Source organism: Lissotriton vulgaris, chromosome 5, assembly GCF_964263255.1.
Source record: "Lissotriton vulgaris chromosome 5, aLisVul1.2, whole genome shotgun sequence".
Classification (NCBI taxonomy): domain Eukaryota; kingdom Metazoa; phylum Chordata; class Amphibia; order Caudata; family Salamandridae; genus Lissotriton; species Lissotriton vulgaris.
The window spans coordinates 1731649183-1731670715 of record NC_141693.1 but is presented as its reverse complement, the minus strand read 5'-3'; the positions used below and the strand labels follow the sequence as shown (position 1 = coordinate 1731670715).

The window sequence follows — 21533 nt, the reverse complement described above, 5'->3', positions numbered from 1 at the left end:
TGAGAGGTAATCTTTGATAGCTCGCTGTATCTGCTCTACCACATTGGCACGGTGTAGGAGAGCGTCGCAAAGGCGCCAGTGATGTGCAAGATGTTGAAGGAGAGGGAGAGTGACGATAGCTGTTACTGGTGCGTGGTCCAACAGTGAAGCAACCCCTATTTTGGCAGTGGTCATGCAGGGGTAAGGTGCCCGTGAAATAGTCAAGCCTAGCGTATGACTTGTGTGCACTGGAATAAAAGGAGTATGCTCGGCTGTGTGGGTGGGAGCAGCGCCATAGATCCTTTAAGTCTAGCTCTTTCAGTCAAGCTAACCCTGCCCCAGAGAATGCACCTGTCTGGCCAATGTGCTGTCATGATCTGTCCATTATGTTGTCGTAGACAAGATTCAGGTGCCCGCCCAGTAGTATCCGGCGCTCAGCTGTAGCTGTGGCCTCGGCAAGTGCAGCATGTATAAATGTCTGTTGCCCGTCATTGGGAGCGTATATTGATCCAATAATGAAAGTCATGCCACCCAACGTAAAGAGGTAGATGAGCAGCCTCCCCTTGATCTCGGCCTCCTTCTGGAGAACTTTTCCCCGGAATGCGCAGGAGACCTGGATAGCTACCCCGGCTGATTTAGTTGGGCTGAAGGAGAACATTTGGGTAGGGAACATGTGGGACCTGAGGCGGTGGCAGTCTTTAGACAAGAGATGCGTCTGCTGTAGGAGAAAAATGGCAGCTTTGGAGGTGTTGAGGTAGGAAAGGACTGCCCTGCGTGTGACTAGATTATTGAGAACCTGCACGTTCAGGGTGAGAATTTTACGCATGGTGGGTGGCATCTACGTGGGTGTGAGGGCAGAGGCCATGGTAACCAGGGTCACAGAAAACAACCAGCGGTGTATTGAGTTAGCCAATGAAGTCGAGGGGAGACCAAGGCAAGGTTGTGAGCGACCAGATGGATGGATGGGGGAACCCAGAACCAATATGTAAAAACCCAAAACGTAAAATCAACTAGGAAACTACAACGATGAAATAGAGTCAAGAGAAAAAGTCTGTAATCTCTAGATGACTAGTAGAGGGTCAGTGTGGGCTCCATGTTGTGACCAAGTGTCTGAGCTCCCATCCCGCCCGCCGCCCACCCCAGAAGAAGCGATAGAGAGCAAGGTCATCCAACCTCCTCATATGTCCTCCGCTGTGTGGAAGTTTCCGACATGAACTCAAGGACTGCCTGTTGGCCTATAATCATCTCAGACTGATCAGGCTGTCGGTTTCATCTTCGGCTGCCTTCTCGTCTCTAGCCGGATGGGTAGACCTCTGGGTCAGCGCCTGTGATGCAGCGTTACTCCTCCTCTGTAGGGAGAGGGAGTCCCAGCAACTGGCAGGCTTCAGTGAGAGAGCGTAGCTATGTCAGCTTTCCGTTGTGCCTGAAGATGAGCCTGAAGGGGTGGCCCCATGAGTAGGAGACACCCTGCTGCCGGAGGTGGTCTGTGACAGGTCTGAACTGGTGTCTCCAGTGGAGAGTTAGGAGAGACAGTATTTGGAATATCATCGGGGTCTGCCCCTGGAATGAGATTGGGTGCATGGCTCTGGCTTTACTGATGATCTCTACCTTTGTCCTGAAATCATGCAAATAGACACGGATATCGGCAGGTAGAGTGTTGCCTGCCCGGGGGGGGGGGGGGGGCGAGGGGAGTGAGGCAACCCTATGGGCTTGGTCCAGTTTGATGGGGGCATAGGGCAAGGCACCAAGAATGTGATTGAAGAGCCCCCTATAGAAGGCAAACAGATCCTCAGTATATGATGTGACTTTTACCCCCCGGATACGAATAATATGTCTCCAGGAGCGATTCTCCAGGTCCTCCAGGTGAAGTTGCAGATCCAGATGTTGATTCTGGAGTTGAAGAACCTCCTGTTGAAGGGTAGACAGTTCGATGTCTCTTTTGTCACCTTTGTCCTCCAGAGTAGCGGCCCTTTCCCCGATGCATCCACATCCTTGCAAATGTCTTTTATTTCGGAGGTGAGGTCTTTTTTCACCATCTGCAGGTCCTCTCTAAGGGTTGAAAAGAAGGACTTCAAGTAGGCCCGGGTGATGGGCTCCTCTCCCGCGCCCCCAGCACTCACAGGCGTCGAGCATGGGGGCACGGAGTGCGCCATGATGGATGTGGTCTGCGGGCAGGCAAACAGGTCTTTTAGCGAGTTTTCTCTTTTAGCCCTCGTGGTGGACATAGCCAAGGGTACAGCTGGTTCCTGAGGGGGTGCAAGGCGAAGCTGATGAAAGGTAGTCTGGCAGGTGACAAAGGATGGGGGTAGGCCCCTACAGAGCGTCGCTGTTTTGGCTCAAGGACCATGCGCGTTGAGAGGCGGTTCTCCGCTGTGGCACTTTGTCAGAACTCCCATTCAGGCCAGGCCCTGCGACAGCCGCGGCTTGTGCCGGGGAGAGGCAGCATGGGGTGTCGTCAGGTCTTCTACGGCGGCCTGTGCTATGTGAGGAAGATCGAGTTGAGGAGCTGTTGGGCAGTCTCGCATGATCAAGGCTATAGTGCATCCAGCCGGGGATTTCTGTTGGTAGTTATTGGGCCTGTCACCCACTAGCCACGGCCCGTAAACAATTTAATTAATAAAACGCATTTTGCGATGCAGGGCGTGCTACGAAATTCGTTTTATTAATTAAATTGTTTACTTTCCTCCAATTATCCATATTCCGGTTTTTAGCACCCCCCCACCCTGCCCTTACCCCGCCCCGCCTTTCTTCCCCACCGAAACTTCCTCCACGGCCCGTGGCTGTCACCCACCAGTGGGCAGTGGGATACAGCCGGGTGGGCACCTCCTAAATGCCAGTGGCGGCACCTCTGGCACGCGTATCATCATGGAGCTAGTTGGCGTATCTCAATCTCGAGCCCCCGTGCCCCAGTCGCGGGGCCCAGGATCGTTTCGGCCACCGTGCAACAGTGCCTCGTGCTTCGGGCAGGGTTGGTGTGGGTGGGGCTTCCTGATGCAGTATATGCAATTAGGAGAGTCTTGGGGGGGACTGGTCGGCTCAATGGGCACTCGACTAGCAACACTTAGTCCCAGTTAGTCACCGCCGTGGGCCCCAACAGTCTACCCCCTGTCGGCCGCTCGCTTAACCCTGCGTTGCTGGTCTGGGGGAAAGTGCTGCCTCTCCTTGTGGCGGGACCCTGGTGCTGGGAGCTGGATATATTCAATGGGGGCGGCTCGCGCCCTTCAGAGATCCTGGCACTTGGGCACGCGGTCAATGGCCGCTTCACAGATGTCCCAGGGCTCCAGATGCACTGCGCCTCGTGATTCGACTCATGGCCTTTCGGTGGGCGTTGCTCTGGGCCGACAGGTCGCTTCTCCCTCAGTTATCGACCCCTCTGGAGTCCCCGGCCAGGAGAAGTCCGGCATCAGTGCTCCTTGAGTACCTATGCCCTGGATAACTTAGTACCACATACTACGGACTTATAAGGGTAGACCAGTAGCCAATTGTGACAGTACCAAAGTACTTACCATGTCAATTTAGGGGAGAAAGCACAGTTGCTGGGGTCCTGATTAGCAGGATCCCAGCAGACTAAGTCAAAAAGATACTGAAACGAGGCAACAAGTAGGGGTAACCATGCTAGAAGGATCCTACCTTCCTACGCCCATAGATTGACATTGGTGGAGCATGGCCTTCCTCTCTCAGGGATCCAGCCCCTTCAGCCAGAGTGCATGCTTGCACACTAAATGTAAGGCACGAGGCACCATCTGCCTGGTCTATGCCAGAGCAGAGTCAATCCAAATGCTGCTGGTGGACCATGCGGTACCACATATCACCAGCGGCTCCTGCCGGCAGCTGGCAGAAGTGGGTCAACCAACTAAGGACTTCACACTCTAAGTGCAGTGCTACACTATGGCATTTCTGGGGGAGGACTATGAATTTTCGAAGGACCTCTATTCAGCACAACCTGGAACCTAAACATAACAAGCTTTGGGAAGGAGGGTGATAGATGCCTCAAATGAGTCACAGCCATCCATGTCCCCCACAGGGCAATGTGCCTAACTTGCTGTGACTGCATTTGTGATAGTGAAACATTACCAATATATAGCAGCCTTAACTAATACTGGCTGGCTACCCTAACAAGTAATTGATACACTGTGTTCCACTTATGCTATCTTTCAGCAAACGTGTTTCGTGGAGTCGTACATTTTATACATTTCTCCTTTTTCAAGGCTATTGGCTGATTTAGCATTTGACAGTTGTATTCCGTCTGTCTGGGTGGCGGAGGACATTACCTCTGCCATCTTGATAGACTACTGTCCATCAAATTTAGAGATGACTGGTGGCCCTGCAGTCATCTTTTTTCACTGAAACGAACCCCCATCACAGCAGTGATCTTCAATGTGGAAAAATGTTTGGAGGACATTCCTCACTGGTTTTGCCTGATGTTCACTGAACCTTTCAAAGTTTTTGGTTTTCTGAAACAAACTCCCAAAACACTACTGACACCCTGGGAGCTTTCTCCGATATTTAAAAATTTCTCTCTGCACCTACAAGGACCTTCAGAGCCGTCAGGTATGACAAATCGACACTGAACGAACTCGATTGTCATGCCTGAGGAGAAATATAAAGAATTACATCCCTTACCACAACTTATGCTGATGAAAATCAAAGTGTATACATGGGCTGCATCAACACCCTTAAAAAGTCAAGGTTCATTTGTAGTGATGATGAAGGACAAGAAAACGAAGGTGCAAGCACATATACATGTGCTTGAAAGGAAAGTGTCAAGTGCCTGTTTACTCAGCTTCTGATATGTGATTGATTTCCGTGAACCACAACATGAATGCTCACCATGAAATAGTAAGTCAGTTCCCTTTGTTGTATCATGATTTGAGAAAGCTTAAGATTTTGAAAGTAAAGTTGCACATTAATGAGGAAGTCCATCCCGTTGCTCAGAAAGATAGGCAAATTACTTACTTTTCATTTACAAGATGCTGTTGAAAAAGAACTTGAATCGTTATTTAAGCATAATATCATTGAGCGTTCTACTGGTCCAACGCCATGGATTTCTCCCATCATGGTAGTGCCCAAAAAGAACAGTGAAGGAGTGGTACACATATGCGTTGACATGCGTTACATGTGTTAACCAAACAAGGCAATTGAACGAGAACGAGACCCAGGTCCACACTTTGCTGAAATTATGACACAATTAAAAGATACAGATCATTTGGAACTTAAAGAAAACTGCAGGTATATTACAACCTTTTCTACACGTTAGTCTGTTTCGATACCAAAAGCTATGTTTTGGTGTGTCATTAGCTGCAGAACTTTTTCAAAACATCATTCGATGTATCATACAGCCTGTCATTAACCCCTTCGCTGCTCATGACGAGCTCAGCTCGTCATGAGGCACGGTTAAGCTGTGCTTATGACGAGCTGAGCTCGTCATGAACAATGGGGTAGTAGGATCTTCAGCACCCAGCGGGAAAACCCATAGCACCCAAGGTGTTAATGCATTCAATTAGAATGATGCCAGATTGGTTTTGGGACCTACCCAAAAAGAGTACTATAAGGTTCTAACACAGGTATTTCTTTTACTGGCTGATGCAGGCTTGTCTTTGAAGGTAGAAAAATGTGAGTTCCATACGAAAATGTAAAGATTATTTGGCCCTATTTTTTCTGATGGTGGTATGATACCTGATTCTGATAAAGTACAAGCGCTGTCAAATGCTGATCCCCCACGAGATGTTTCAATGGTGCGTTAATATTTTGGCGTGGCCAGCTACTGTTCTTGATATATATACAAGACTTTGCCACTGTAAGTGCTCCATTGAGAGAGTTGACGAAAAATAATATTTCATTTCAGTGGTGACATGAATGTGAGAAAAGTTTTTTTTTTAAAAACATGCCATTGAGAATGCTACTGAAATGGCTTATTGCAATCTAAAACTTCATAAAGAGGTTGATGATGCTAACCCAGTTGTATTAGGTGCTATCCTTGCACAACGGACACCCGAATGCTCAAAGCCACATAATGGGGTATTCAAGTAGTCGTTTGTCCCAACCAGAATATGCTTACTCACAACTTGAAAAAGAAAGTTTAGCTGTGGTATGGGCGTGGTAACACTTCCATGTATTCGTGTATGGAAAGCCTTTTATGCTGGTAACAGATAATCAAGCTTTACTAACAATATTTGTCAATCCAAAGGCCAAGAGGCCGCCTCGCATTGAACGTTGGGGAATATGGCTACAAGAGTAGAACTGTAACATTGTGTATCATCCAGGAAAGGATCAGAACCCTGCTGACTACTTTTACAGAGTGCCCATTCAAGGTCATAGCACTACATTTCAACGTTATCGTAAAATCAAACACATCAGCTACCTTTTCATTAGCCTAGATTGTCACTGCCATGAGCCACGATAGTGACATGCTAAACATGAAAGATATAATTACACATGGAACCAGCACCCTCTACCTCTAACCTGTGAGGGTGAATATCAAAAATATAGAAATGTGAAAGATGAACTGTCCATATCTCAAGGGGGCGTATTTTGCCAGGGTCGATATTCTTGATTCTGGAGAGTCTGCAGGCAAAATCATTGAAGTGGTCCACAATGGACATAAGGTAACCATTCCCACAAAATGAGCTCTCTGACCGAGTCTGGTTTCAGTATCTGGACAAGTGGGTTGAGAAGGAATTAAAGGCCTGCCATCTTTGCAACCGCCTATCTACCAAAGTTACTCAACACACCCTAAATATGTCAGAACTCACGAAGCATGCCTAGGAGAGAATAGCCATTGACTTTTTTGGTCAACTCAACAATGGATATACCTGATGGTGATTGTGGAGGAATACTCACTATTTCCATTAATTGAGTATCTCTCATCCACCACTCAAGACTGTGTCATTGAGAGACTGGGTGGCATCTTTATGACATGGAGTGATCCAGCCATACTAAATTCTGACAATGGCTTGCCCTTTCAAATATTTCTTGGAGCATCTGAATGTAAAGCATCAAAAGTACACTTCTCATTTGCTGCAGGCCAACAGACTGGTTGAAAGATTTATGAGCACGCTAAAGAAGAACTATGTTAAACTCTACATTGGAAGCTTAGCATTCAACACCTCACTCGACCACCGGTGAAAGTCTGGTGACAATGATGTTCCTGAGATACCTCAGTGGACCAATCAGAGAAAAAGCGATGAGACTGCAACTCATACAAGAGACTTAGTTCAGAAACAAAAGATAAAGATATATGCTGACTGAGGATCGCATGCGAAAAACATTGTCTTCAAGAGAGGAGACACAGGTCTCACATGTTAGATGCATAAAATAAAATCTGATGCTCCCTTTGATGCAGAAACTTTTCAAGTGGTTTCAAAGGACTTATGGTCCTTTGGTACTTTCGAAAGGAGAAGATTCATAGAAAAAGGGAGCTCTAGAAAATGGCAACTTTGCAATGGACACCATTGACAGGTTAAAAAGGAATTCACCCGCAAAAACACAAATTATTGGGAAAAAAGAAATGTACTATTCTGTTCTTGAGCATTTTCAATAATTACTGTGAATTCAATTCAATTCAATTCTTTATTTATAATTTGGAGCTCAAAAGAAGTCCACAGAAAATCATGGCAATACAATAAACAGCATGCAATAAAATTACATGCTACAAGAAAAAGAAGAATAAACATAAGAATTATCAAATATTTGTACACACAATCTGATTTCTGTAGCTGCCACTTGAATATGAATTGGATAACGACATAAAGCCCTAAAATATTAAACATATGTGCAAATTACTCCTTTATGAGCAGCTAAAAAAGTTCTCTCTCCACCACAACAGCAATCTGAAATCCAGATTAATTAAAATTCATAAAGCCTTTGAACATTTAAAAAAAATTGTACAAATTAATTAATTTATTAGATTAATGAGAAACTCCTGTGCCTCCTCTACAAATTTAATATTGTTCTTTAAAAACATTGGCTGTAAAGGGGGGTCGCGCTGAAGTAACAATGCAGGACAAACAAATAAACATGATAAAGATCCTGATTCCCGAGTAACACCTTACAATCTTTCCCTGTTTTTCTAGAAAATTACTACATTATGGTTCTCACCCCACCACAACAGCAATCCTAAATCCAGATTAATGAAGATTTATAAAGCAGTAAACATGTTTTTTAACTTATGTACAAATTACTTAATTTTTTGGATGACGGAGAATATCTTGTGCCCCCTCTACAGATTTAATATTGTTCTTTAAAAACATTGGCTATAAAAGGTGGTGGTGCTGAAATAACAATGCACAACAAACAAAACATGATTAGGATCCTGGATCCCTAAGTTACATGTTACAGTCTTTTCCTGTTTTCCCAGAAGAGGATCAGTTTGCCATTAGCTCATTGAACGGAAGTTAATTCATTCAAAACAGTGTCAAAAACGACAAAGACCATGATCCAAATTCCAGGCCAAGTTCTTCTGGGCTACCGTGGGGCAGCAAGATAAAGTTCACACGCCAACCTTTTCTTCAATGTACAATACATGAGATCTCTTAGATAACTAATAGTGCTAGCAGTACTCTATAAATGATTTTTGAATTGTGAGGAAGAGATGGAGGTCTAGACATCTTCCTGAGGATCAAAATAGCTTAGTGCCAAGGTATAATCTCAGGGAAAAGAATATTTACTCGAGCCTGAGCCAAATTGTTCACAATTTATTAAACCCCTCATGGAATTTCTTTCGCTATTTTAAGCTGACAGCTCCACCAAATCATGCTGGCTAATCCTTGCAGATAGGAGATTGTGAAACCAAATTCCAACCTCATTGCTGGGGTCGAAACAAACCAATTAAAATGACATATTTTACGTAATATTTGTACTTCCGTTTTTTCTACACAGTCCCATTTTGTCCAATTAATAGATTCTAAAGCGTATAATAGAGTTGGGGGGACTTTCACGTTGAAAACAGAGAGCAACTGTATAAAATGTCTATGGCCTATTGCGTTATAAAAGGCACGTAGCCCATTTGCATGCAAGCAAGCCTTAGAGGAACAATAGTCCTTGATCACCCCCTAATAACAGCTGGCATCATGTAGAGGAGTGAAGGACTATTATTAGTGAGAAGAGAGTGCCAGTCATACCTAGCTTCTTTAGTTTTTTCCAATGTGTTGGCCAGTCTACCCTATCAAAGGCCGTTGACTAATCTATGAAACCACATAGACATTAACCACTCAAATTAAGATGTACATTTCCACTATGAGTTTCAGCATAGTATGTTATTCAATGTGCAGTCTTTTTTCCTGAAACCCACTTGTTCAAAAGGGAGAATTTTCTCCTCCTCTACCCATTCTGTGAGGTACTCCAGAATGCTCCTAGTGAACGCCTTCCCTAACTACTGTGAAACTACAAATTAGGTCGAAGTAATCTTATCTGAAACTTGATTAAGAATGCCCTCTGTAACTCAGGACCTTTTTTTAACTTTATATTCAAATTGGGTTTTATAAAGTGCTGCAGCACCCCAAGGTTTCTTGGTACATGGTAGAGCTGACCTCTCACCTAGGAAGTGTTCAAAGATGTTCAGCACTCCAGGAAAAACTAAGTTTTGGTGCTGCTTGACTGCTCCTTTTCTATTAGTAAAAAATGCATTTTTCTTACGTTTTTCTTTATTTCGATGCCATCTAGTTGTGGCCCTCAAAGACTGCTTTATCATGACCAACAGAGACTCTGCGCCCATAATGCTGTTGTGCTCTATACGCCCTCCACACTCTTCTTCTTGTTGCCTCCTAATCACAGGAATTGATGTCTAGTATCCTCCTTATCTGCTGGCTATCTGCAAGGCCATGCTGCTCTTTTGTTTAGATGCCCAACACAGCATCTCCAATTTTCTTACTTAAAAGGTACATGTGAGGCCAAGGCACCTTAGGATACTCCAATGTTTGTCCTGTCTCCCAGCATTCTACATTTGTCTAAACAGTCATTATGACTTTCTGTGCCTGCAACTTTATAGAAGCAGACTCTCACAAGCATCGCTGGAACTGTCTGTCATAGCAGTATATATAGTTTTTGACTTGTCACTTAATGTGCAACTGTTCTCTTGCTCAAATTCCATGGGGCATTGCAATTGTGTATATCGTTTGCAATTAGAATATTTTTGGTTATTCTAGATTATTGCAAACACAAGGAGATGATGGACGGAGCGCTGAAACTTTTCAGACACTCGCCCCCAGTCACGGGTCTTAACTGAGGTGGTGAAGTGAGCTAAAGAACGAAGATGGACTCTACCCAGATCTGTGACTGAGGGCGAGTGTCTGAAAAGTTTCAGCGCTCCATCCAATACCTCCTTGTGTTTGCTTTGTTCGCCCTAAGTTGGCAGGGTATGCCCGAACGTGGGTCCCTTGCTCACTTTGCCACTGGATTCAAGCTAGCCTGGCTGATGAGGGGTGTTACCCTGAACCCGGTCCCTGGATGCTTGTTTCCGGTTCGAGGAAAACCTGGCTTGACAGATCGGGCTAGACTGTTCCCATGAGGCACAGGGTCAAGACTGATTTGCATATAGCTGGGTCTAAACTGAGGTGGCAAAGTGAGCTAAAGAACGCTGATGGATTCAACCCAGATCTGTGACTGGGGGTGAGTATCTGTAAGGTTTCAGCACTCCATCCATCATCTCCTTTTGTTTGCTATATTCTAAATTATCACCATGAACATGAACCCTTTTCTGGAGGTTACATTGAGCTGAACAAGTCTCATGGCCGGAGTCTCACTTCATCATATGAACTTGAGACAAGCACCCATTTGCCTTCATATCTACTTCATTGGTCCCCCTTGTCACTGCTTCTTCTTCCCCTTTTGTTATTTCTCCTTTGCCTTCATTCTTCATTGAACCCTCTGCCTATACCCACTGTGACATATCCTTTTCAGCTAGCTAAACAAGTGTATGTTTCTTACAATGGGGTAAGTAATGCCATGCATCTTCCAGTTGTGCTGTAGGTAGGACTTGATTTAATGCCGGTTGAATAGGCATGTTATCTAATTTTGCTTGTTAGATGGTCTTCTTAGAGTTCATGTGGATCTTGCAACCATTTCACTCTCCGTAGCACAGTGGAGTGATCCAGTGGTGTTGGAAGTTTATGTGGGCATGGAAGGTCTCTCAATTCCTAACAATTGAAAGAAGGGCCATGTCTGTTATGCCCTCAAACTGCAAATATCTCATTCGGGTCATGGATCACGTTGGCTTTGCTTGTTGATGACAACCGTTGCCCCTTAACAAACGTAACACTTGCCATGTTGCTTAAGCTAAGAATAGGATTCACTCTATTGTACCACTTGCAATAACTGGCCATCCACCAAAATAAACACACTTTACTAGCTTCTCTTGATGTAAAGGTTTTCCTCAGTGCTGCAGTTTTTCCTGAAGAGGAGCTGAATCTTTGTCAGAGAAAGCATACCTTTAGAAGCCACAAATCTTGACATTCAAGGTGAGCTTGTAATCTAGTACAGCTTGACACACATGTTTTGAGGGGCTGGTTGTACTCCTTCTGTGAGAACTTGAACAGACTGTCATCGCTGAAAATAAAATCATTGACATTCGGCAGATGACATTCCTGATGGCCTCAAACAATACTCCATCTAGCTGTGCTTAACCTCTTTCATTAGAATAACCCCACATGTATTGAAAGCAGTGATTTATTGAGATCTTTCAAGAAGTTGTAACTTGTAGCAATCTTAGATCCAGCTTAGAAAATATGGCTTCTTAATTCTATAAAGACGCAAAGCCAGGCCGTTGCAAATAGTCTGGTCATAGTTTATTGTTGTGCCACTTCATGTAATAGGACGTAGTTCCTGCCTTTGTGAATAATTTGTTTGGCGATCATAACTTTTGAACTGTATGACCAAGAAGACTTCTGGACTTAACACAGCAGCATTTTAATTGTTCAGTCAATCAAGGTATGTATTAAAGACATTTTTATAAACAATATCTCCAGCTACATGTTGAATTTTATAGACAGTGGGGGTTTTGTGGTATTTCGTATCTGGTGTAAACTTTTATACCACCATAGGAGTTTGATCTCGACTATCTTTTGATGGCTGCTACTGGAGAATCAATTAAATGAGTGGCCTGTCTAATCACGACTAACCCAATATCTACAGTTCTTGGCCAGGCGGTTGAAAATGCAGCGTCACATTTAGAACTGCTAAGTGCTGACTGCAACAAACAGGATTTGGAGTAAAAGCCTCACTTAAGACTTCCATGACATCCCAACTTTGCTTGTGTTTGTTTGTGATGGAATCATTGACCCACACCTAGAGAATGTGGATTCCAAAGTACCAGTGTTGTCCTGCCTCCCCCTGGGCGATTATGTTACATTGAATGATCCTATGAGCTCTTGTATGGTGTGTTCCTACCAAGAACATGTGTGTGGCCTACAACGATAGCATGTGCCTTCCACTGTTACCATGTTTGTAGTGTTTGTGTTCTCACCTTCAATATCTGTCTCTTGTTTCCAGGTGAGGCTAGATCAAAATGATGGAGAAGCTCCTTTCACAGAGTATCCAGAAGGAGAACATGCAAAATTCACCATCCACTGCAGGAGTGGAGCATCTACTGAAAGAATGGGGAAATGGCTGGGCATAGAGTGGAGAGTAGGGAAGGCTTTTAATGAGGCGGATGAAGGGAGGGACTCTGGTGCTTCAAGAGTAGAAGGGAGGGAGGGAGTGTGGTGCTTCAGCACTCAAAAAAGGGACGTGGGAGAGAATATTTCCAGGTATGGCCTTTGAGGGCAATAAATGGAAATAACATGTAGGGGTGTTTTTGAGGTCAAATAAAATTCACAAATGAAGTGTGTGCCAGCAGGTGTAGACAGAGTACTATCTCTTGTATGTTTTCTTCTTTCTACAGACAAAACTTGATATACATCTGCTGGAGGGGACCAGTGGTAACCTGTCAATCACATTCTCTGTTAACCTCCTATGGCCACTAAGACACTATACCCGCTCTTTTACTGAGAACCTGGGTCCCTATCTTCACCTTCAGATGGCTCTAAACCACACACTAGGCTTATATACTTTCAGCAGAGGGGCTGTGGGAGGGGGTTCTCTTTATCAACAAATGACAGATCCCAACAGGTTTTAAACCACAACTCAGAGCTAAACCAGGCGTCAGAATAGAGACAGCCTCAGATATCCATAAGGTCTTTAACCCCTTCCATGCGGCCGCGATTCTCCGCCTGTGCGGCAGAATCGCGAGTGGGCGGGTCCATGACGGCCCCCAGCCGTCATCAGCACACGAGCACCGTAGTGCATGACGGCTGGGGGCCGTCATCAGCATGGAAGGGGTTAAAGATAAAGCCTCCAGTCCAGACCCCGCAACCCCTTGTAATCTAATCAAAAGTAAGGTTTTATGCCAGTATAGACAACAAAAAAGAGAAACAAAAGTCCTAAAGAGATCCCCCTCGTGACACTCTGAGTTTACTGCAGGTTATAGGCCACGATATTTTGGACATAAATATAGAAATATACTGGCATAAAACCTTACTTTTGATGTGTGTGTGTGTGTGTATACACACACACACACTCACATATATGTATGGATATAGATTTGCTATTCTTAATTTCACATCTATATACTTTGAAAATATGGTATTGGCAAGGTACATATTTGTGGACTTTAGAACAGTGGACACTGTATATGCTTATGCTCATGATTTGTTGGTAGTGGATATTTACGCCATAATAATATTTTTATAGGATGATGTTGCGCCCATGCTACTATGCACTCACCCACAACATGTGTACAAATACTATGGATTTAGGAGGATGCTACTAGTCTACCGATTTCTCTGAGTTACCTCACTTCTTTGTGGATTAAACCTGTTAAAAGAAAATTCTCAGATCCATGGAGCATAAAGAGAATTACCAAGTCGCTAATAAACATGTTTTGTTCTGAAATACGTGCCTTGCCTCCTGCTTCAGTTGCTGGTGCACACAGGTATTTTTCATGAGGAAGAGTGCACAGAGATCACCCATGAATATAATGTATGTATGTGGTATTTGTACAGTGTTTATCAAAAAAGGTTCCTTTCTGTGTATTCAACTTTTAGCTAGTGACCATGAGGTCTACACATTTGAATCAGTGTACAGATTCAATGGCAGTGATAACGTCAACTAGTTATTGGAGAGGTAGCTAGTTTGTGGATGGTTGCTGCATCATGATGTAGTGTTCTATAACCCTTTCGATGCTGATGACGAGCTCAGCTCGTCATCACCCACGGGTGTCGTGTGCTGATGACGAGCTGAGCTCGTCATGGAAACAGCAAAATGGCATTTTCCAGCACAGGACGGGAAAACTGCCAGCAGCCATGTGGTTAAAAAGGTTTGTCTTCAACTCTTTTCTGAAATGGAGCAGGGTTAGGCCATCCTAAAAGATATGGGGATGGTGTATCAGATCATGGATGCATAGATGTAAAAGGCCTTTTTTTTTTTTTTTTTTTTTTTTTTAAAACCTTCATTGATCGTAAACATAGTACACAGCGTCTGCCTACAACCACTGCGGGCCGGCCGCTATGACACTGTACAACATTCCAGGCCACCTTGCGCTGCGGAAAAAGACAGAAATAACAACACTACGGTTTATTGGCAAGGAACTGCAGGAAAAGGATAACGTGGGTTTCATTTTGTAATTGTGTTGAAGTGTCCTATAGTCAGATCAGGTAGCTGAGAGGGCGAGCCACATAACAGGATATCCACTAGTGGAACAGCATAATCGAAATACTGGCGTAAGACATTGCAAGCAGGATACACAAGCGCGGAATTGCATTTCGCCCCACTCAGCGCCCGCCCAATCAATATATCACCTCAGGAGTTGCAGTCTAGCTTGTCTATGGTATAGCAGGATGTAAGAGGGTTCATTCTATAGCATTAATGGAAGGATCCAGCGACATACAATAACGCAAGTCTTACGTGGAACAAGTCGTAAACAGGATATTCGCCCTCAAATAGAAGTATGGGTGGGAAGGAAAAGCAGGATATGTAATCATTCAGTGGCTATGCATTAAAATCGATATCTTATCCATAGAATCAATAAACAATGCGAAAAAACATGAGCACAAAGCGCAAAATTCGTCCCAGAAAGAACAGAACACTGACCCCCCGTCTGACCCTAGATATATAAGAAATAAAGAAAGAGATACAAGAGAAAGAACAAGAAAAAGGCCATAGAAACAAAAAGAAACGAAAATCAAGCCCCAGCCCCCAACCCCCCACCCTGCATACCAGCGGAAGGCTACGGCCTACCCCCCCCCCCCCCATAGGCATGCCTGTCGCCCCAGCAAAAGACCCCGAATATGGGAAAAGGAGGAGGGCCTTCGCGCCGGCCCCAAATCCCACCCGCTCCATCGCGTCACAAAAGTAAGTGTAAGCCCACCAGGATGGGAAGCGGGCATCATTGTACGTCCATTTCAACCCCCCCAAAATCACAGTGGCCGAGTCCTGCATCTCCACCGAGACCCTTTACACAGTACAAGAATCAGTCAGCGCTCATCCCTGGCCAGTTCGAACAGAAGTAAACAAACTCCCCGACCCAATAGGTCCAGAAGCAGATAAGCCTGGTGAGCAATTCTGCCTTGTAAGAGCCACCCAGGCGCTCAGCAAAGGAAGCAACACAGTATCGTCACCTCTATTCCAGGGTACGCTTTCCAGCATCGGAAATACATGGCGTTGTTGTGTGATAAGTGGCACACTATACGTGAGAATATAGAGATCAGCAATCGCACAGACCCGGCCGATGAGTTCATTAGGCACATCATCCAACACTGTGTGTCCCTGGGAGTCTCCGGTGTCAAAGGAGTGGGTATAGTCATGTGCCAGAACGAGAGTATCCTCATCTGCTCCTCCAGGTCTCATTTCAGGAGCAATGGCCGCCAGTGAGTCGTGGACAGTCAGTCCTCGGTGGGTCAGGGAGGAGCGAAAGTCGTGGATAGCCAAAAGGACATCTCTCAGCGTGAGCTCCATTGCTGCGCTGCCGGTATAAGCCGAGCTCGTTGTCTCAGGGGACCCCTCGGACAGAATTGAGTAAGTCAGATCAGGTAGACGAGATAAGTTTGTGAGCTTGTGGTGTACGGGTAGGTTGCGGCGGAGCACACCAAAAAGCTTTCAATCGTGCTTTAGCGCCCATCCCATACGGGCCGTATCTAGGAGAAGGAACACATCTAGATGCCTGGTATAGCTGACGAGCGATCACTCCGAGGCCCAGGTCACCCCCGGACAACCCACAAAGAATGTCCGTCACAGGCGGAGGGCTTATCTGCGATCTCCGGGACAGTCACTACTGAGGGAGTCAGCCAAATGAATGAGGCAAGGATCCGGGTTGTTGCGCCGTGCACAGCCTGTGTCCGCCCTTCAAATCGGGGAGCTGTAATTTTCGTCCAGATTCACCGGTCCTCTTCGTCTGGCCAGGGCCGCTGTTGATCACCTCCGCGCGGGCTGCGCCAACACTCGGGGTCCCGGCTTATGACCGGCTCAGACCGCGATCTTTACGACGACGTTTCCCAGCCATCCGGGGCGGCCGCCAGCCCGGAGTTACACGGCCCGGCACCGCACCATCTCAGCTGCATGGGGGTGCGGTTGAAATGCAGGATGGGCGTCAGGATGATAGGGAAGGCGAGGGCGAGCGGCGGAGCCGAGCGCTTAGGCGGCCATCTTAGTCGCCGCCGTGGCTCCTCCCGTAAAAGGCCTTCTTCTTTGTTTTTTTCCTTTTTATACTTCTTTATCTCCAGTCTGATTTTGTCCGGGCTGCGGGTGTACCAAGAGCCACCAGAGGCAGTGAGCTTATCAGCTAAACAGATGGGATGGAGCTCGTGAAGTCTTAAAAAATTATGAGGTTGGTTCTGCAGATGGTGTGGCACGGCATGGGGAGCCAGTCGAGTTCCATCAGGATGGTGATGATGTAAACGTATTTTTCAGGCTCTGATGTGTATATTCAGTTTCCAGCATCCGGATGCAAGAGTAGAAGAGCTTAAACAACAGTTCTAAAGTCCTCCTCTGTGAGGAAAAGTTTCACTCCTTCAGTGTCATAACATCTACATCTCATTATACATGCTGGCAAATAAGCCAAATGGCCATTTATCCTTACTCAGATTCTAAGGTATGAAACTCCTGATCATCCGACCAGGCATTGAGGGATGTAATTTCCAGTGATGGTATCATTTTGCTGATACATGGTATTAAAACATGAAACATCCTACCTCTTTTTGGTCACAGAATACTACCAAGTATGGGACATGGAATCTGCCCTCGCTCCCCTATATAGCCACCCATTTAGCACCTTTTCTTAAAAGAGAAAAGAGGGTCAACAGGAAAAAAGGCATGGGTTGCAAAAGAGTGGGGTTCCAGCTCCTTCCCCATGCTTGCAGGCACAGCTACCTGCTCCAGCTTCCACAACAATGACAGGAAGCCCATTCTTGTAAGAGGTTGCAGACGTCCAGCGCCAGAAATATTAGCTAGAACAGAACATGGCCCGTATTGCGGATAAGATGGTGCCAGCCCTGTCCTCACAATTTGGCACCGCATAGATATGGCCCACTCTCACCTCTCCCCAGCATAAGGCTGTTCCCATTATACATGGGAACTGCAACCAGAGACACACTCAGAAGCATCTGGAGAGCACCTCTCTCACCTCACTGTGGCATCCTATGCCATCCATTCGGAGCATCAAAGCCACCAAGTGCTTCAGCAACTTTTGTAGGCCATGATCACAGACTAACATCCATGCAGGTGCATCCAGCACACAAACAGTGACACAGCCTACAATTACATAGGAGGCAATAGGCAGAACTGCTCTCCACTCATGCACGCTGGTGCAGAGCACCCACCACTGCTTTAAGTCCTACAATTAGCCACTAGTCCTAGGTGGTAAAGAAGCCAACCCTTGTGCAAACACAAAAACCAACATTCAACCCAACCATTCGCATTGCAGCAAAGCAAGCTAGGTCAGAACCAAAACCAACAGCAACAGAAAGTGAGTCAAAACAAGAATCATGGAGAGACTCGGCCAGAGAAATCAGCAATAGAAATTCATTCAGAATCTAGTACACAGCCGGCAACAGAAATCAGATCAGAACCAAAGACAGCAACCTCAGAACCTGTGCTTACAGCTCCTTGTAACCTACTGTGTCCCTCCAGAACCCATAAGCCCTGGCTGTAACACCCAGACAATCCTACGACACCTCTAGAGACCATGAGGCAACCACCGCACAAAGCTTTCCTGGTATCAGGATCCCCCTCAGCTGAAGTAAAGAAAGCCTCACTTAACAAAAGTTGCATTACTCTACCAGGAGGGCTGTCTTCGGATTTCTGAGTGAATACAATGCTTTTCTGAGGATTTCAGAGTCGGTGCAATACTTTCAAACACTTCTCAACAGGTCTGTTATCTCACCATCACTTCTCAGAGGACCTGCAATTAGGGGCGGATTGGCCTATGGGGCAATCAGGTAATGCTCAATGGGCTATTCTGACAGAATAGTGTATGGGCCAGTTTCTTAGCAGTTTTGGGCTTGGTTTATGGCTAGGTGGGCCGGTAGGTTTTACGATTGATTTCCCTGGTATTACCACAAGCACTGCCTAGAGCAAACGCAAATACTAGCAGTATCCCATACATTGAAAAATACCTAGATGGTGTGTCTTTACAAGTTCAAACCTGGCCTGATTTACAAAAGTGGGACACTTTTTAAGCTATCTGATTCGCTACAAGGTCCACAATTTATTTGGTGCCAGGGCCTGGTTTTTGTTCCAGTCCAACCACTTCTTGCAATCTTTTTATAAATAATGACCAGTGGGCTGCAGTATATTCAAAGTGGACCCCGATACTAGGTGTGCCATAAGAGTGAGTCTCCACCCAGAGTAACTACCAGTGCCTGAGATTAATTCAAGCATTCCGCCAATCATTATTTTAGAAATGCAGGCCCGGAGAATCAATTGTATAAAAGAAGAAAACATGATGTACATGAATAATCTGGTGTGCATGACAGGAGGATCTGCGGCAAAAACAAAGGGCACCTGTATGCACACGCCAGCAGAACCTGCTATAGAAACTAGGCAATGGGCATACCAACATACCTTTCCACAGAAACCTGGGGGCACTGCTCCAGAGACACAATATTCTGCCTGGGAAAATTTGAGAGCCATACTTTACTACCAAAGTAGAGAACTAGCTTCACATAGATAGGAGCATAGCACAAGCATGTAAAACATGGAGAACCTGAAGATGAACATGGCAAATGTCTGCAGAAACCAGGCGTGACATCCTAAAAAAAACGCAGCATAAACAATGGAACCATAAAAGCTGGGAGAAACGGTTATGAAGAACATGCTGTCTAAAAGTGGAAATCTGCCATAGAAAATGTAAAACGGTGGCATAAGCCTGGGGATGTGACATATAAACATTTTGGCCAGCTGAAGAAAGAAGAAAAACGACTTACACTCGACTGAGCCTACTATGGAGAAATGGAAATTAACTTGAGAATACTGGAAAACAATCTTTTCTAATTAGAATGAGACAATTGAGGTTTCAACACCAACCTAACGAACATTCACAAAAACAGAAGAATAAAGCATGGGGAAAGAGTGAGAAATGTACAATGCTCCTTAAGAACACCTTGTTCCCATCATGGTGAATGCCTCTCAGCCAGTGAACCTTCAAAAAAGCACGAAATATATAGAAAGAAACCTATAATCCAGATGCATACTCTACTGAGACAACCCCCATTCTCTTGGCACAGAAACCCTCACCTTGTACTACTCATTTCAATATCCCAACATGTCTCTATCAAGCGCTAATTTCTCGATCGAACATCCTGTTCCACCTTTGAGACTGATGTGCGTATTTCACCATTCTCATAACACGTGGGGTGAATTGATTGTGTTGCACATTTCAAATCAAATAAATTAATTCATTTACCCAAGAACCTAGAGAAAAATTGAATATGTTTACTGTAAACATTCACTGCCTTCTAAAAGCGGGTACATGAGAATGGCATTATAGATGGGGTGGTTATATAGATTTGTGTTGATGATGAAGACTGAATGCTAAAATAGCTACACATAGAGTATATGAGAAATAATTATCACATATCACGTAGACTTACCAGACAAGGTTGGTCAGGGTAAGAAGTTAGATTTTAAGACTCTCAAGATATCAAGTTGGTTAGGGAAGGTGTTATAGAAGGGCCAAAAAGCTGTAAGGATCTCAGCCTTTGAAAGAAGGCTTTGTCAGAGTTGGGAAATTGAGGTTGTCTTCATTGGTGTGATAATCATTAGTACAGCTGTCGAGAAGGAGATGTTTTTATGGTGTTCTCATATTGAGCAGCTGGATCCTAGCAGGTGTGTTGTTGGGAGTAATGATGGACTCTAGATAGGGGGTGGAGGTACATACAACTGGTAGGTTTGTAGCACAAATATGGTTTGGTCAGTGAAATGTGCAGCACATCTGCTATGTAGATGGTTGTGTTGCACATTGTTCTGGTATCTCATATTCGTCATGACAGAGGTCATGGAGGCTTAGGCTTCAGAGGCTTGGTCTTCAGTGTTTCAAGGAACTAGAAATGGGGATCCTAAAATAAAAGGGTGCAGAGAGGCTTGGACAAACAATATAACAAAACAACAAATCTTGTATATCCGCTATTAACTGGAGCCAAAAAGAAAAGGGTTACTTAGAGGATTAGGCAACTAATATTACAACAACAAAAATTGCCTTTGGGATATTAAATGAAGCCTAATAGAAAAGGCTTAGAGGGTGACTCAGACCACCAATATTATAGCCTAATAGATGTTACAGGAAGGCGTGGACAACCTCTATAGAAAATCTGATGGAATGGGGTAACAGGGAAGCTCTGACATACAATAAAACAACAACAAACTCTGTATAACCACTAATAAATGCAGCCTAATGGGTTAAAAGGGTTACATGGAGTTTCAGACAACCACGATAACAGCTAAATAGGGAAGGGCTACAGGGAGTCTCAGGCATCCATTAGGACAAGCCGAATACATAATGGCTATAGAAAAGCACAGACAACCAGAATAACAACAACAAGCCCTATGAACCCACAATCAAATTGAGTATAATTAAAAAAAGGAAAAACGAGGTTCACACAACCAATATAACAGTCTAACAGAAAAGAGCTGAAGGGAGACTCAGACACCTAATAAAACAGCCTTTTAGAAAAGGGTTACAAGGAATCTCAGGCATCCAATACAACAGCAAACCATGTGTCACAGCAGGTAGTGTGGGTAGACACATATAGATGCAGCTTCTCGTTTAGTACCAGGAGTCAAAGCAGGAGCATGTAGCACCCATCAGTCGGGACACCGTAACGAAAGTGCAGGGGGCACTGATCAATAAATGTGGGATCCTAGTGTAGAAAACAGAAAACAGAAAATTCTGCTTCACTGACATGGAGGACCTACCAAAGGTTCTTTGGAACCTGCTGTATGAACATGAAAAAACTACCATAGGAACCTGGAAAATCTGCTGCCTAAACACAGGAACCTACTATAGAAACCTGCAGAGGGGGGTTTGCTTCAGA

At 44.9% G+C, this 21533-nt stretch overlaps 1 protein-coding gene across 1 annotated transcript in view; it reads left to right on the top strand.

The window, feature by feature from the left end:
- The window catches only part of SGCA (sarcoglycan alpha), a 146761-nt gene extending 132859 nt beyond the window's left edge, over positions 1 to 13902 (top strand). Inside the window, exon 10 of the mRNA XM_086923960.1 lies at positions 12463 to 13902. Within this exon, the coding sequence (XP_086780086.1) occupies positions 12463 to 12466 (4 nt within the window). The 3' untranslated portion in view covers positions 12467 to 13902. The remainder of the gene's footprint in view (positions 1 to 12462) is intronic.
- The last annotated feature ends 7631 nt before the right edge of the window (positions 13903 to 21533 follow it).